The 17,910-nt window shown below is 39.7% G+C and overlaps 1 protein-coding gene across 2 annotated transcripts in view; it reads right to left on the reverse strand.

Annotated features, from left to right (window-relative positions):
• CTNNBL1 (catenin beta like 1) overlaps positions 1-17,910 on the reverse strand; it is a 144,176-nt gene that overhangs the window by 57,080 nt on the left and 69,186 nt on the right. For both annotated transcript variants that reach the window (XM_088789133.1, XM_088789134.1), the window contains 2 exons: positions 17,711-17,859; positions 1,880-2,061 (listed from right to left, as the gene is read on the reverse strand). In XM_088789133.1, coding sequence (XP_088645259.1) covers positions 1,880-2,061; positions 17,711-17,859 — 331 coding nt within the window. The remainder of the gene's footprint in view (positions 1-1,879; positions 2,062-17,710; positions 17,860-17,910) is intronic.

Genomic DNA, 17,910 nt, shown 5'->3' on the forward strand with positions numbered 1-17,910 from the left:
CATTGCCCTCACTAATATAATGTTATCAAATCCCTAATGCGAGTACTCTGGAGCAAATGTACTGTTTCCAGCATGCCACCGGGCACATTTTTCAGAAGGAAAACAGCTGCTCGCTGAATCTGTCACTTCTCCTCCTCTCAGTACCACGCACACTGAGCAAGAGCCAGCTGAGGGCCGTTTCCGTTTTCCTTTGCTTTTCTCCAGCGGGATGGAGATGAACGTAGTCTCTCAGCAGAACCCAGCCAGTGAGCCACAGCACAGCCCTTGAGGAGTTTCCTGGGTTACAGGGCAAAGCCTTGACAACAGGACTGGTGCCTCAGAATCTTAAGGTATAGATATCAGGGCTTCTAGTGCACTGGTCTAGTCTCCCCATTTTATAGACCAGAAAGGAAAATGCAGTCCAGAGAAGTTACATAAAGGGTCTAAAGTCACACAGCTGGTTAGCTGCAGACCCAGAGTGTGCTTCCTTTCCCAGCTGATTTCCTTATCTGAAAAAAACGAAGGTATCACTAGCTGCTTCACTAGTTGTGAGGCCTCAGGAAGACAGCCCATAACACAGCAGTACTAGGACAGTGGCAGGTGACTGTCTCCAAAATGTTATCTCTTAGGTCTCCAAGACTACCTATGCCCTCTCCCATGGCCTCATTTTGCCGAATTTCTACTGAGGAAACGAAAAAGATCAGCAGCAGGATTAACATGTGTACAGGCGGTGGCGACTGGTCAATACCGGACGTAAGCTGAATTGAACTCTCTATTGTTATCAGCTCTCTAGTTCAGTTCTTTGCACTGCCAGTTCCTCCCTTGCCAAACTTTCTGTTGTCTCTGGAGAGCTGATGTGATCAGAGGAGGCATCACTGGAGATGATCACAGAAGACAAGTGACATCACCTTCCTTTAGCCACTCCAGTTGGAAGACACTAAGCCCAGTCCATCTGAGAAGTGAAACTTTTACCTAGGAGGCTGAGGAACGCAAAAGATCCTGCAGATACCTACACCAATTCTATCAATGCCAAAAAAAAAAAAAAAAAAAAGAAAGAAAGAGAAAATAACCCAAACCAAGGGACAAACGTTAGCTTTTGACAAGACAACCAAATTAGTCAGCCAATCAGCTCAGGTTCTCGTCCCCTCTAACACACACACCAGCTCCTCCTCCCCCTTCCGGCCCCCTCCCCACACTATACAATAACCACCCAACCATGTAAATTCTCTGATGCAAGTGTCTGTTAGCCTCCAGTAGAACTGCCAGTGCCCATAAATCCCTCGCCTTCCCGATTGCACTGCGGCGATTTACTGGGGGGAGGGGTACAGCAGGCCACTAGACAATAGCAGGAAGAGATTGGCCTGGCAGTAACTACTGTGGTTACAGCATCGCAATTCATGGCAGCGTTTTGCTGGGAGTATGCACCATCAGGGAGGAGAAACATAAAAAGGGGAATCTGGGCTGTAAATAGTTTATTTCGGCAATTCCTGATGTTAGCTGAATCATCCTTTAATACAGAAATACATGAAAGCACCACTCCGGAGGTGACATGTGTTGTCACCTCATTACTCTTTTCAAAAGGGTCTTCCATCAGAGAGACAACTTGCTACAAATTATGGTGAAGAAAACAAAACCTTTACCCACAGACTTATTAACAGGCCAGAAGGAAATGGAACCACTAGGATGCAAGCAAGCAGAGAACCAATGGAACAAAGGCCGTCAGTGATCTGGGGTCTCTGGGGGACTTTTCCATACACAGAAAAGAAAAAGATAAAAAAGAAAAAGGTAACATAACAGTCCACTCCTCAACTGCACGTCTGAGTTTTGCAAAAGTAGCTCTCATTTCCCCCGTTTCTCCTAATGCACCTAAACTTAGGCTGACTTCCTCAGGGAATCCTACCTTCATGTTCCTTCTCAGTGGTCCCCACTTTCTTGATCTTCCTGGGAGATTTCATAAAGAGGGGGAAGATGGTTCGTAAGCCAAGAATGTCAACAAACTTATGGCAATTGTCCGTGCCCTCAGGTCCGATCATGGCATGGTCCAGTACTTTCAGGGCGCTGCTCCGGGAGACCTTCTTTTCTCTGGGAACAAGAGGTTTCATATAAGGCATTTCATGGGGATGTTCTAGATTTTAATAATGATAATAATAATAATAATAATGTGTATTTACTACAGTACTCATTATAATGGGAAAAAAACACAGAACACAAACAACTTAAATACCCACCAATGAGCCAGTTATTACATTGTGATATATCTACATGGAATGTTGCACACTTGTTAACAATTATGAGAGTATATAGTAAAATGAACAACATCTTCTGGTCAGAACGATAAGCACAAAAGGTAATATATTCAAAATTCTATATGGAGCATTATCTTAATATCAAAGATTGGAGAATTAGAAAAGATAAACTATTTTCAAGAGAAAATAAAGATGATTTCCCCCCCTTGAGTCCAAAGATCATAGAATAATCCTGCCACCAGCTACTGCTCTTGCAGCTACTTTTCGAAGGACTATCATTTTCTATTAGGTTGGTGCAAAAGTAATTGCAGTTTAAAAGGTTACAAATAATTGAAAAAACCGCAATTACTTTTGCACCAACATAACATAACCTTATGTTGTTTCCTTTAACACGCTGAGAAAGAGAGGAGCAAGGCAGTCATTTCCTATTTTAGTACAGCTGATAAATCTACCAACCAAGCCATGACTCAGTATTTACTGAGCACTTAGTATTGTGGTAGGCACAAGAGAAAAACAAAAATTAAGACATGGCTTCTGCTTTCAGAACTATTTAAATCTATTCGAGGAGACTAAATTAATATGAAATAACCAAAGACAAGTATAAGTCAGCATATAATTTTTTCCCCTCGCATACTACTCAATCTACAAATATTTACTGGATTCCTCTTTTGTGAATAGGACAGATCAAGTTCCCGTGGTCACGGAGCTGAATTCTAACTGCAGGAGACAAACGGAAATGCAAGATACTTGATAGTGGTTAAGTGTCATGGAAATAAAGCAACGTGAAAGAATGGCTGGAGAGGCTATTTGGGGTTAGGTAATTAAGGAAGGCCTCTTTAGGGGTAACATCTGTATTGAGGTCTGAGATGAACTGGCCATGTACACATTAGGGGCAAAATATTAGAGGCAGAAGGCACAGCAAGTACAAAGGCCCAAAGTCCAAAACCAGACGGAAGGCTGGCATGTTTGAGAGAGAACAGGGACCAGTATTCTGGCTTAGATCAGAGAGAGAAACATGGGCTGGATGAAAGGCAGTGCCACCTACCTAGTCTTGCTTGCAGGACACAATGAAGCTGCCAAGTAAAGAACTAACTCTGTCAGTTAAGAAGATACAATTCAACATGTTTGTTCTGAAACCGTTATGTTGTCAGTTACTTTACAGTAAGACAGAGTATATGTACTTCGGGGAGTATGGAGAAAGACAGATACATATGTAAATATTTGAAAGGAAGTGAGCCAGTAAGAGGGGTGAGCGTGGGCTACTCATTAGTAAAGCCTAGAGAAGAGTCCATCAACTTGAGACGGAAGCCAGGGTTAAGATTTTTATTATTTTTAAAAACATGGGTAATTTAACCATATGTTAAGGGTGTCAAGAAGCCAATGGTGATGAAAACACTAAAGAAAAAAAAGGCCTAGAATTAATCCATGGAGCAAAGTGATTGGTCAGGCAAGGGGAGGCAAGCCTGATCAGAAAGGGGGTAACAGCAGAACCTAAAGCCCTTCATCCAATTTCTTACCTGAAAGCCAAAGTAAAGGAATTAGAAATAATATCCCTTTGGATAGTCTTTTGTAGAGGAAAGACTACTAAAATATTCCATTATTAAAGTGCTATAATGACGCCAAAGCATGCTATCCTGGCTCAGACTAGCCAGCCAGGACTGGGTCCCAACGAGTGGAGGAAAGGAGAGTAGGTAAAAAGCTTGCCAACCATGCCCTGCGCTGCTAGACCATCCTTGTTTACCTGAAACTGCTTCATTTTTAGCATTGAAAGTACAATATCCCAGGAAACCCCTCAGTCCTGGGCAAACTGAGATTGCTGGTTATCCCACTTGGTGCCAAGCCCAAATATCAACAATGTATTGGAATATCCCTACCTTTATTCCCCTTGCTGTGGGGATCAATCAAAACAATCCACAGATACTTACACATGACATTTAATCCAACTACTGAGTTTAAAAAGCAAAAAAAAAGGTTATTACTGAGCACAGGTCTTCATGCAGCAAGCATGACACGAGGTGCTCAGAATTATAAGCTCCCTGTCTTTAAGCAATTGAAGGACAGGTAAATAAAAATAATTTCAAAAGCCGGAAGCAGTGGAAATTAAGTTCAAGGAGGTGAGAGCTGGAGATAATTAACTTTATCGGGGAGAAATCAGTGAAGGTGTCAAATGGAAGGCGACATCTGAACTGAGTCCAAAGAACGAGTATTTGCCAGGCAGAGACGAGAGAACGATGACATTGGTGGCAGTAATGGGTAAACAGCATGTGCAAAGGTACAGGATGCTTGTAAGAGCGTGCCACCTGAGGGAACTAGAAATCGTTTTGAATGACCGGTGGTGGAAGATGACGAAGGAGAGGTGGGCAGGAACAGGCCATGGCACGCCCTAGACGTGCTACCAGGGCACCTGGGCTCCCTGCCATCGATGTGGAGAAGACATGAAATGTTAAGAAAAGGAGGGTACGAGGTGGATACATTTCAGGTACATTTCAGAAGGCTTAATCAGGCAGCAGTGTGATGAAGGGACACCGAGCTTCGGGGCAGGGAAGACAGTAACAACAGAGTAAGTGAGAAATGACAAAGGGGTCTGATGATGGCAGTGGCATGAAAAAGGCTTATTTGTGAGACATGGTATCTTAAACATTAGGGGCAGGGCAAACAAGACTCCAAATTCAGCAGGAAAGGGTTTTCTGCATCAAGATGAAATTCCAACAGGAAACCCGACAAAAAAAATATCCACTTGTTTTCACTGCAGCTGGACTTCAGCAACCCACTTTATAAACTTGAATTTACAAAGGTTATGACTAGGGCAGATAATCATGTGAGCACAAATTAGGAAACTGAGCCACAATACCCTTATTGTTTAGTCACTCAGGAAAAGGCCTCTTGAAATGAATGACAGCCATGTATAATAACAGGGCACCTTCAGTGACCACTCAGCATACATTTAAACCATTTCACAAAGAGCCTGGAATTGTTTGAAATACTAAGGGCAAAGGACCCTGGTTTGGCCAAGTCTCCCTCTTGCTTTTCCCCTGCCTAAGCAAATTCAATAAACCGAAGATTTAAAAAGTAAAACCCTTCTTCAGGTAGGCAGTGTAAGACATGTTTAAAGGGGGGCAGTAATTGCATATTGATCACCATTTAGGCAAGCTGCATGGAGGTGAACTTGGGAATATTCATTGGGCTTAAGTTCAGGCTTTTAGCAATCAATAGCTGTTTGGCCTGACTTTCTTGGGTTGACTTTATTTGAAATATTTATTCTACGGGAGGACAAGTCGTTTATCTTAGTCTTGTCCGGGTTCATTGGTTGTCGATCATGCCAGAACCAATGTGAACGCCGGCCTCCACGCCAGTGGGCGGCTGTGGGAGATGGCTGAGCTTCCGCGGACGCGCCCTGTGCTGCCAAAGGAAACCATCTGATGAGGAGGAGTGAGGAGACGGACGTTTCTGTTCTTGTTTTAATTAGCTTATTCTTCTTTATTATACAAAAGCACTTTTGCAATGAACATGCACTCTGAGTGTCATTTTTTTGTTGTTCATTTGTTCTTTCATCAAATATTTATAAGGTACCTAACAGGTGCCAGATATTAAGCTGAGGAGGTAGCGACAGGCACAGCTCGAGCTTCTGGGGAAGCTCCGTTCACAGGGGAGGCAGACACGCAGTAGTGCGTCTACTGAGAACAGCCAAATGCAACAGTGGAGGTGTATACAAAGTAGGACATGAATACAGGAAGGAGGACTGACTATGTTTGAGTCGGGAGGGGGGGGGGAGGGCAGGAGGGTGGGGGCTCACAGGAGCTGATGCTTGAACCGAGCTTTGCTGGAGGTCTCTCCCGCACAGGCAAAAAGGCAGAGGGTATTTCAAGCCAAGGAAATCGCAGCGTATGCAAAGACATGAGTAATCATGAACTTTCAGGGAAGTGGTGCGTGGTGTTCCTGGAACAGAACGAGCAAGAGGGGCAGCAGCAAAGCAGGAAGCCTGCTGACGCTGTGCATTAGAAAGATTATATTTGCCACAGAGGGTTGGACAGTATTGGGGTGGGGCAGGGAGGCAGAAGAAAGGGAAAATGTATTAGAGGCAGACAGACTGGTAAAAAAAAAAGCAAAGTAATAGTAGGCTAGAAGCAAAAAGGGTTGACTTCAGACTGAGTTCAGGGTGAGCTCAGTGCCTGTGAGACAAGGCAGTGATGTCCCACTTGGACGTACGGGTCTGGAATCCAGGAATAAGATTACAAATAGGGGCAAATTTGGGAGAATCATTAAATCTATGGGTAGTAACTGAATCAGTGGTAGGAGGTATGAATAAAACTACCCTGAGAGGGTGCAGAAAATATATACAAAAGAGGGACGGAGCCTTAGAGAAAACTTATTTGAAAGACAAAGTGAAAGGGTAAAGTCCACTCCCTCCCTTGGCCTGAAAACCAAGGAATGAAAAAAAAGTGGGGCAGGGGGCATTTTTAAAACGACACGGAATCATCAGCTGATCCTGGTAATCCTGGCAAGAAACTTGGATAATGCTATATGAGGGCATTTTTGTTTGCTTTGCAATGTAAATGATAAAGTTCACTCCCTTTTAGCTCCCAAAATATAAGATCATGTTGTAGGATCCAGGATTTAGACAGTGAGATCAATACGACTAAGTTCATAGCTGCTCTCAAACTATAGTGCCAAAGAACACTGGTGCTTTGGGAGCTGCTAAGGGACATGCCACCACTAAAATAGAATAATGGTGGTCTTCTATGTTGCTAGACATAATTTTTCAATTTTAAATTTCTGTTCTCATCCATTTTTCATAAACTACGGGTCCCAACCACTGCTTGACTGTCTATGCCAGGAAACAAAACGAGTATGTGTAAAATGGAGGTTAAAATTTTTGTTTCTAGCCCTCGGGTGGGCTAGATAGGCAGAGAAACCACTCACGGCATGGCTGAGCTGACAGCAAAGTAAGATCAACAATCAGTGACCAAAAAACCAGAACTCTAGAGAGCACGGGTTGGCAAACTACGTAAAAGGCCAGACAGAAAATATTTTAGGTTTCATGGGCCACCTATGGTCTCTGTGGCATGTTTTTCTTTGTGTGTGTGAGTTTATGTATATACACACACTTTTAAGATATAAAAACCATTCTTCGCTTGCTAGCCATAGAAAAATAGGCCTTAGCCAGATTTGGCTCATGGCTTTAGTTGCCAACCCCTTAATAAAGAGGATCAACAAAGCCCAAATGTGGTTCTTTAATTAAAAGGACCAATAAAATTGACAAATCTCTAGCAAGAATGATCAAGAATAAAGAGGAAAAAATGAATAAACAATAACAGGAATAAATAGAAGGGGGGAAAACTATGGATTCAGCAGACGTTAAGAACAGAAGAACTAATTTTATGCCCAAAATTTGCAAAACAGGTGAGATGGACAAATTCCTAGGAAAATATAAATTTTCCCAACTGACTCAAGAAACATAAAAAAGAAAATCTAAAACCATTCAGAAAACTGAATCAGTACTTAAAAATCTTCTCTCAAAGAAAATTCAAGGTGAAGATGGCATCATGATCAAGTTCTACCAAACATTCAAGAAGGAAATAATTCCAATTTTACCTAAACTCCTACAGAAAACAGAAAATTAAGGAATATTACCCAACTCATTTAATAAAGCTAAAAACAAACAAACAAAAAACAACCTCTGATACCAAAACCTTTCCAAGGGAGTAAAATTACAGGCCAATCTTATTCATAAGTGTAAATATAAAATTTCTAAATACAGAATCCTAGAAAACATAAAAAAAGATGGGCCTATCCCAGGAATGCAAAATTAGCTCAACACCAGAAAATCCATTAATGGAATTTTCATTCTATTAACACTAAAAAACCATCTCAATAAATGCAGAGGAAGTATTTGATAGCACTGATTGACCAAGTATGTGACTCTGATGTCAGAAAGTGAAAAAATTTTCTTACTCTGATCAATACTCTCTCCAAAAATCTCAAAGCAAACACATCGAATGGTAAAATGCATTCCTTTTAACACTAGGGAAGACAAGTTTGCCCTTTATTGTTACGCCCATTCAGTACTGCACTAGAAGTCATAGCCAGTAAAATTTAAACACACACACACACACACACACACACACACAAATAAAATGTGACAGAAAATAATCTTGTTCTGAACTATTAACTGCTACTCTCTAAATCAGGCATATACGTATATCCAGCGGTTTGCTACTAAAAGTTTAACAATTAGCTCTTTAGGAAAAAAGTGCTGATTTGTTGTGCTTGTCCATTTACATGGTGTAAATACTCCTGCCATAGCCAATTTCAAGTTACCAATGTGGTGTCACCAAACTCAGTGTTGGAAAGAGATGTGTACAACCAATGAGCCTGTACGAGCCAGCTCAAACACGTCACGGCTTACACATCCCTCCTCCCGCCACAGACATCATGCCTGGTCGTGTGACTTTTTATGGCCAATAAAATGTGAGTGTAAGTAATATGTGTGTCTTTAGAGAAGTTTTAAGATTTATTACATCATCAATCTTTTCTCTCTGCCATGAGAGTCATATCCTATTAAACACTGCTCCTTCAGCCTGAATCCCAAAATAAAGATGTGGAGCAGAGCTTTAGATGGCCAGCGAGGGATGTACCAAGAGTGAAAAATAAACATTTGTCATTGAAAGTCCTTGATTTGAGATTTGGGTGTTGTTATAGTACCAAAGCCTTACTGATACATTACAAAGCAAAGTTGCTTAATAAATGAACAATACACAAAAGTTAATTGCATTATATTCACCAACAATAAATAGTAAGAAAATGTAGTTTAGAAAGTATTTTATAAAGTATATAATATATATACTGTTGGACTTCCACTTTGGGCCAAGATGGAATAACAGGGATTGGATTTACATCCCCTCCCACGCCTAAAACAAATACACAAAAGGACAAAATACAAAACAATGGTTTTCAGACATGTGCCATCGGCTAGCACAAGACAGGGATCCTGGACAGAGGGAAGCACATGCCAGGAGCCCAACTGGCTGCATGGAGAGCTTCCAGGCCTCAGAGCAGGGAGGACTCTGGAGAGACCAATGTGGCTGGAGTTCAAAGGACAGAGTCCCAGAAGCAAGAGTTGCACAGAGATGTACAGAGGGTCCCCTCTGAGTCTTCAGTTGGGTACTGATTCCAACATGCATGGGAGGAAATTAACCAACGTGCAGAAAAGAACCACCTGAAAGAAGAAGGAGGAAGCAATCCCGAGAGCCCGTCACTGAGGGCCAGGAAATAGTTTGTGTTCCCACCAGTCACGGTGGAAAAACCTTGTGAATTCACAGTTCATCACGTAGAGTACCCAGAAGCATATTGCTTCAGTAATGAGGCCAAATTAGTCACAGACTCAATGTGAGGCTGGTCCCACCTAACAGAGCTTAAAAGTAAGCCTCAAAAGGAACAAAACTATTTCAAAGTGATTTAACTACATCCTAGAACAAAGCTCAAGAATATTTATAAGGATACAAAAAATAAATAAAAAAATCCAGCATCCAACAATGTAAAATTCACAGTATCTCAATTTCTGTAAAAAATGAACAGGCATTCAAAGAGGAAGGAAAATATTAACCATAAAGAGGAGAAAAATCATCAGTAAAAATAACATGGATGACAGAATTAGAAGACAAGAACATTAAAAACAGTTATTATAACTACATTTGATATGTTCAAGAAGGTAGAGAAAAGCTTCAGCATGTTATCTAGAAAAAAGGAAGACATAAAAAAAGACCCAAATTGAATATCTAGAGAAGAAAAATATGACATCTGATGAAAAATGTACTGGATGAGAGTAATGACAGATCACACACACTGCAGAAGAGTGAGTTTGGATACATAACAGGAGAAATTATCTAAAATAAAACACACAAAGAAAAAAAGACTGAAAAAAATGCATAAATCACCAACGAGCTGTGGTTGAACAAATTCAAACAGCCTAATATATATGTAATTGGAATCCCTAAAGGGAGGAAGGGGGCAGAAAAAGTATTCGAAAATATGATTGAAATTTTTTCACATTTGATAAAAACTATAAATCCATAGATCCAAACAGCTCAATAACAAATCCCAAACACAAGAGACATGAAGAAAACGACACCAAGGCATATCCTAAAACTACTCAAAATCAATGATAAAGAGAAAATTCTAAAAACATCTAGAAAAAAGGGATATATTACAGACAGAACACATGAGTATACAGGAATAACAGCAGACTTCTCATTGTAAACCAAGCAATCCAGAAGACAGTGGAGCAACACTCTTATTTACAATACTTAAGTGGGGAGGGGGGACCCTATTAATCTAGAATGCTGTAGGTACCAGGTGAAATTGTTCAAAGGTGAAGGCAAATACTTTTGCAGACAGACACAAGCTGACAGAAGTCATCAACAATAGATCATCAGTACAAGAGATGTTTGACGGAAATCATTTGGGAAGAAGGAAACTGATACCAGATGGAAATCTGGATATACTACACAAAGGTATGAAGAGCATTGGCAATGGCAAATCTGGGTAAATAGAAAAGACTTTTTTCTGACTTTAAAAAATCACTTTAAAAGATAACTGACCACTTACACAAAAAGAACAACTGTATATAATGAGATTTACAACATATGTAGAAGCAAAATGTATGACAAGCGTAGCACAAGGACCAGGAGGGAGAAATGGAAGTTTACTGTTGTAAGGCTTTTATGCCATAGATATGATATAATACTACTTGAAAACAGACTGTGAGAAGTTAAAGAGGTAAACTGTAAACCTTAAAACAACCACTAAAAAAGTAGAGGAAGATCTAATAAGCCCCCTAAGAAATAAACATGGAATAATAAAAAATATTGCAAAACTCATCAAATCATATACTTTAACTATGTGCAATTTAGCTACACTGGAACGATGAATAGCTCTGAAGTCTGGTGGAAGGGCTGAGATAGGTCCTACACCATATCCTGCCTGGTAATCTTGCTTCAGTTTAATGTGCCTTCTCAGCCACAGCACGTTCCCATTTATGCAGAGGTAACACCAGCCTGGAGGGCTGCTGGAAGGATTATTTTGTGTTTTGAAGCATTTTTTCAGGTGCAAACTACTATTAGCTGTCTAAGAGAGACTGGTAATATTCAGTAAGCAGGGAAAGGGAAATGCTTGTTGGACAAACAACACGGAAGACCTGTGTGTGTGCAGCTTGGAGCACAAACTGTATCAGGAATCACAGCTGACTTCTAAAAGATGTGCATTATTATTCCGCTTTTGTAGGAGAATCCCGGAGACTGAAGGTCAGAAGAAAAGGTCCTAGCTCTTAAAAAAACCCGAAAACAATAACAACAATAACAAAATCCCTGTAAACAACCACAAGAATAAAAATGTAAGAGTTTGGACCTACACATGTTCATTATGAACAAAACCAATACAGAACAAGGTAAAAACGAAGGGAATAAAATGTCAAGGTTAACAAAAATCCCCCAGGCTGGCCTACCTATCTATATGGTTTGGTACAAGCTCACAGCTCAGAATTGGTCCTGCAAAGACTTACTCTGCAGATGGTATACCCATCGCTATTTCATTTGTTTCCTTTGTCAGAGACACTTTGCTTTAAAGAAAATTTTAGTGAAAAACCTCAGATTAAAAAAAAAAAATTGGTGGTTCCTGAAATGGATGTGTCTATATGTACCCTTCTCTTTCTTTCTTTCTTTCTTTCTTTTGCCTATACAGTTAATAACCAAGATGGCTTCACTGTATTTCTGCCATACAGCCCCAAACTGCGTTTGTACACGTCCCTTGGGATCACGGTGGTCTCTTCTCTTTCTACCTGGAACAGGGTTTTACAACAGAAATAATAAGCTTCGGTGTCAACATTTTCAAGGAAACTGACAATGTAATTCTTCAGTCTCCCACTGCTTTTGTTGTTTCTTAAAGAACACTGAACCATTTGATACAAGGACACACTGTTAAAAAGTGCTTTGTGGTGGCAAGAAGCAAACGATTTGGAGTACAGGCTATAATTAAACCTGATATATTGGAATCTTCTATTTGTAGCAACCATCTTACCAGAGACATCTGTAACCAAGAACATGGAAATGGCAAACCAGTCTCAATCCAGGGGATAATGAGGGCATTTTTATAGCTCAATTCTCATTTTCTGCTAAATTCTAAAATGGCCATTCCCCTATAAGTATAATTTAGTTTTATTTCTATGAATTGGACCCTCTAAATCCAATCACTCTGTTAAACTGCGCAATAAATTGTGACTTTCTTAAATTTTATTTTTCTCTCAACTATCCCTGACTACAAAAATACCACTTGGCTCCTGTCCTTACCGTCCCCCTTCTGCTGCTAGCCAAAGACCACCTAAAACATCCTCTCTGTACCCTAACTCTTGACTTTCACACCAAAAGAATGAGGCCTAGCTGCCTGACATACAAGGAGTAGTATTTTCTCCGTCAGCAACTCTGATTCTCTCTTGGTTTCAGGGCTGCTCTGCCCAAGAGGTTCTGTACCTTCCACTCTCACCTCATCTTTTCTCTTTATTGAAATACTACGGCCAAATGAGAAATTCCTGGGTTTTTTTTGTTTTTTGTTTTTTTTTGTGTGGGGAGGAAGGGTTCTATACTTTAGAATGGGTACCTGATGCTTTTTTTCACAGCATGAGTTCCATTTTTAAATATCACCTCAACAATCTTTGCTTCTTTTCCAAAATGTCTTCATCTGTCCTTTGGCAGCGAGAGAAAAAAACAATAGCTTTTTTCCCCCCTTATTGATTCTGTCAAGCACTGTGAAATCCAGACACTCTTAACGCAGGAATGAAAAAAGTCACCTGACAACTAAAGTAGCACCTGAGTGGGAGGGTAAACCAAAGGGGATAGGCCTGTGAGGTAAGGGCAGAGAGGTACGAGAGGTACTAGACCTCCAAACAGACCTCCGAAACAAAAGCTGAGACTACAAATCTGCACGAAGGACTTCTTAGAACACTGAGTACAAAGGTTACAATAAGAAGTGAACAGCTAAGCCATAACCCTAAAATACCTAGGAGGATGATGGGAGAAGAGAGTTGAGAGGTTCAAGTGTCCCAAAGGAGATAAACTGAAGTGTGGACACTGTTGGTTTCTGCTCTGAAGCCCAGTGGTTGCCTGGGGCCACGGGTGGGCTGGTGGGACCTAACTGCAAAAGGGGTCAAGGGAATTTTGGGGGGGGGGTGATACAAACTATATATGCATTAATCAGTATGGTAGCCAGCAGCCACATGTAGCTAGCTATTGAGCGTCTGAAATGTGGCTAATGCAACTGAGGCGCTGAAGTTTAAATTTAATTTCAATAAATTTAAGTTTAAATTTAAAAGAACTGATACTTGATTCAGCTACTGTGAAACATTTAAATATGTTCCAGAAACTTAGATGTGGAAATCTACTTTTCCCACTGTAAATTTTACGAAATCTAAATATAAATCAAGTACTTTAATAAAAATTTAGCATTTGAATTGAAATGTAAATGTAAAATACACTCTGGATTTCAAAGACTTACTTTAAAAAAAGAATGTAATAATAGTACTTTTAATAATAGGCTCAATAGTACTTTTTATTGATTACACGTTAAAATGATGCTCTTTAATATAGAGCATTAAAAAGAATACATTATTAAAATTAATGCTGTTTCTTTTAACCTTTTACCATGGCTACTACAAAATATAAAACTACACTTCTCACTCACATTACATTTCTACTGGACAATGCTCTTCTATAACTTCATTATGGTGAAAACTAAGGCATATACATCTGTCAAAATTAAAACTGTATACTTCAAATGGGTGCATTTTATTGTATTAGGTTGGTGCAAAAGTAATTGAGGTTTAGAAGGTTAAAAATAATTGAGAAAACCGCAATTACTTTTGCACCAACCTAAAATATAAATTATACCTCAATAAAGTTGATAAAAATATTAAATTTGGTAATATATATTGTGGTCTATAAAGGGGCTACATACTAACCCTGACAAGCTCAGGGGAGGCCTGCACGGCAGGCACTACAAACTCAGAACCGAAATTAACCACATAGGATGGTCTGAACATCCAAATTCCTAACGAAAAGCGGGTCATGACGGGTAGTCACATCCTTGGCCTGGAGCTTCCTTGACAAAGCTCAATCTTTACCTTGAGAGAGCCTGTCTAGTGTCTCTTTGCATCTAGAATGTCAGAGTGATCCCTTTTTCTTGACCCCTCAAGGCACAATCCACTGCACTAGATCAAGAGACCACAGAACCCTCATTGTTCCTCGGATACCATCTCTACGTGCTGTAATATGCTCATTATTAACTATCCTGTACCCACCAATGTAAAAGAAGTATCTGTCTCTCCAGTTTACTTTTTATCCAATCCCAGAGATTTACCCACTTCACTTTCTCCCACCCCCTTAATCTACCACCAATGGATTTCATGGAACCCTCCTTACATCTCCTCCTTTGATTCTAATGCATAAAATAAGCTGCAAGACCATCATTCTCTGAAGCATTTGCAATTAATCCATGGAGATTTTACTTCGCAGCAATTGTCATCAGTTTGGCTCAAATAAACTCATTAAAGTTCTCTACAGGTTTCGACGTTTCTTACACTGATAGTATGTATGCATGTGTGATAATGTGTGTACATAAATGACTATCTTTCCTTATCAATAATCATACATTAAAAATTCAAAGGATACAGACATGCAAAATTAACCGTTCCTCTTAATGGTTAACAAATTAAATTATATTACGGTTATTTAACGTTGGTCTCCTTCACTAACTGTTGAAGGTGGGAACCCTGTCTTGTTCATCTCTGTATAAGCCTACCACTTAACACAGTAAGTTAACATAGTACCTTTTCAATGTTTTAATAGTTGCAGGATTGTCCCAGATAGTTATATATAGCCTATGTCCCACAATACCTCTGCAAATTTCGCAGTGTTACACCCATTTTTCAGATTAAAAAACTGAGGGTCAGAGGTCAGAAAGGCTACAGTAACTCACCAAATATCCAGAACTAGTAAGTGAAAGAGCTGTGTTCCAAACATACATTTACAACTCCAAAGTCCCTTCTTCCACACTATACCACACTGTTACCTCTCCAGGTGGGCATTTCATAACTGTTTGATGAATGCCTGATTCAAAGTAAAGATTAATGTTTAGGGGCAATGGAACCACAGAAATTTTCCAGAACTTGTAGCATTGCAGCCTCCTAGTTTTGAATGGGCCCTTTCTAGACAGAGCGATTTGGCAGCTCTTGCTGAAAGATCAGGAAGGACAAATCTAGCTGGAAATAAAAAAAATCCTTCCCAATTAAACTTTCCATTTGGAAGCCTGAAGAAGAAAATTTACATAGAACAAAGAGCATGGGAAAGAGAAAAAAAAGGAAATGCTGAATCTGCCAATATAGCTAATTAATGCAAAAGAATTACCTAACAGTAACTGCAGCACTCAAAAAAGAAAAGTTAGGAGATCCTAGAGAGGTACAGTTTCTGTCTTTTGGAGCTCCTTTTTAATTAGGCTCCCCGAATCGCCTGTGTTCCTGTTTGAATAATCCATATTTCTGGTTATTTATTCAGCTGCTCGCTGCTGCACACTACCAAGCCATATGGTTCGTATACAGGAATACATCACTTCATATCTGCACTCGACCATCCGAAAACACTGACGATTCAGACCTTTAAGAAGCTTAGGGAAAAGTCCCTGCAGAGTATAGTTTTAAGGTTAGATGGTCCAGGAAGCCAAATGCACTTCTTTACTTGCTATTTGCTTGCGAGAAGGTGGGTCATTTCAACAAAAGGACAGGTAATTAGAAGGGTAAAGGAGATAAACAAACAAGACTCAAGAGAGTAAAGCTAGCAAAAATCAGCTGAACACTAAATGCCTTTGAATAATTTCAATGCCCCCCCACCCTCTGCACTTTAAAATAAAGATTTTAAAGCAATTCCACAAAGGAAGACTTTCAATCAGTCCAGGGTCTGGTATGCACCAGACAAACAAAGAGGTCTACTATGTTCCTAGCCCTACACAAGCCTTTAAGAAGAAGAAATTTTAGAAACACAGACGTTGGTAATCTTAAGTACAAAAACAGTTTTAAGCACAAAGATGGTCACTGTAGAATTTGATATAATAGTAAAACATTGGCAATAACCTCCATATTAACAACAGAAGAATACTAAGTAAGCTATATTCCCTTAGAATCCATTACGCACTTATTGAAAACTCTTATGAAGATTATGTCACAGCATGGGAAACAGCATGTTAAATTTAAAAAGAAACAGTAGAAAAAATTACATATGTGGCAGGCCCCAAAACCTGTTAAAAACAGGGAAAACAATTACAGAAAAAAAAAGACTAGGAATATACACCCCAAATTGAGTTCAATACTTCCAAAACTGAGTTGTGTTTGGGGGGCAGAGCTGTTTTTTTTCTTGGGGGCAGGAATCCTGTCTTATTCATTTTTATATAAGCCCAGCACTCAACATAGTATCTTACCAGTTTTGCATGTCTACATTCTAAATTATATTTAATAGCTATATATCAAATACGTAAAAAAATTGTCAAAGAATAGTCGTTTACCAGAGTTTTCAGTTTATGTAAATAGAAGTTTCAAGACGACAGACTCTGGCTCAATTTCATAAAGAGTAATTCAATAATGGTTAGTCTTCCAATCAATCAGCATGTTCTAGTCTCTCTCATTTAAAAAAATTGTGCCTTGACCCTGCACCACGTTCCAGTAACACCTCCAACCTCCCATTTCAATATTCACTTTCCTAGCCAGATTTCTCAGGAATTATTGATACAGCTGCCTCCCATTTACTTCCAACTTTAGGATTCTGTGAAATACACTAACATGGTATCAACTTTAAGTACTTTAAGAAATTAGAACATAAATAATAAGATATACAAGGAGAGTACTATAAAGGAAAGCTGTAGAACTGTCTTGCATGTTTTCCTATCTCCTATGCTAGCCACATAGCACATGCACAATTCATTACCGAAAATAATGCATAATGATAATTTGTATGCATGAAAAATATGAGCGATATCCTGCTGCTGATAACAAAAATATAGACAAACATATGGCATAGATAGGTCTATGAGGGATATAAAGAAAACTGGGCTAAGTGTAGAGATTAACATAGGACATGTTTAGAAGTTAATGACTAGATTTCCCAAAACCAACACACTAATAGAAGGAGGAAAAAGACATTTCCCTTGAATGGAGTGGTCCTATTACCAACTGACACAATAATAGAGCAAAACAGACCAAAAAAAAAAAAAAAAAAATGCCTTTTATCCATCTACTCTCACTTTAGAAAAGACCACACACACCCCTGAAGACGCTGCGGTTTTATATATACAGGAAACACAAGGGAATAAACGACCACAGCTACATGTTCTTGCATCCAGGCTAACAGAGAGGAGTTGAGCCAACAGGATGGAGAGCTAGGAGGTAGGAAACATACCTGAGCATGAGATTCATCAGCTGGAGACCTTCACCCTTCAGGAAGCGCTCACGATTGGAACTGAGCATGAGGCAGGAACAGAGTGAATCAAACAAGTTCTCCATCATCTCCTGCTCCTCAGCCGTGCTGGGATTGTGTCTTTTAAACACCTGTCAAGCAAAGACATCAGAAAGCACAAAACTGTAAGAGGATGTCTTTTC

This window comes from Rhinolophus sinicus, chromosome 13 (assembly GCF_057876585.1).
Source record: "Rhinolophus sinicus isolate RSI-liver-muscle chromosome 13, RSI-T2T, whole genome shotgun sequence".
Taxonomy (NCBI): Eukaryota; Metazoa; Chordata; class Mammalia; order Chiroptera; family Rhinolophidae; genus Rhinolophus; species Rhinolophus sinicus.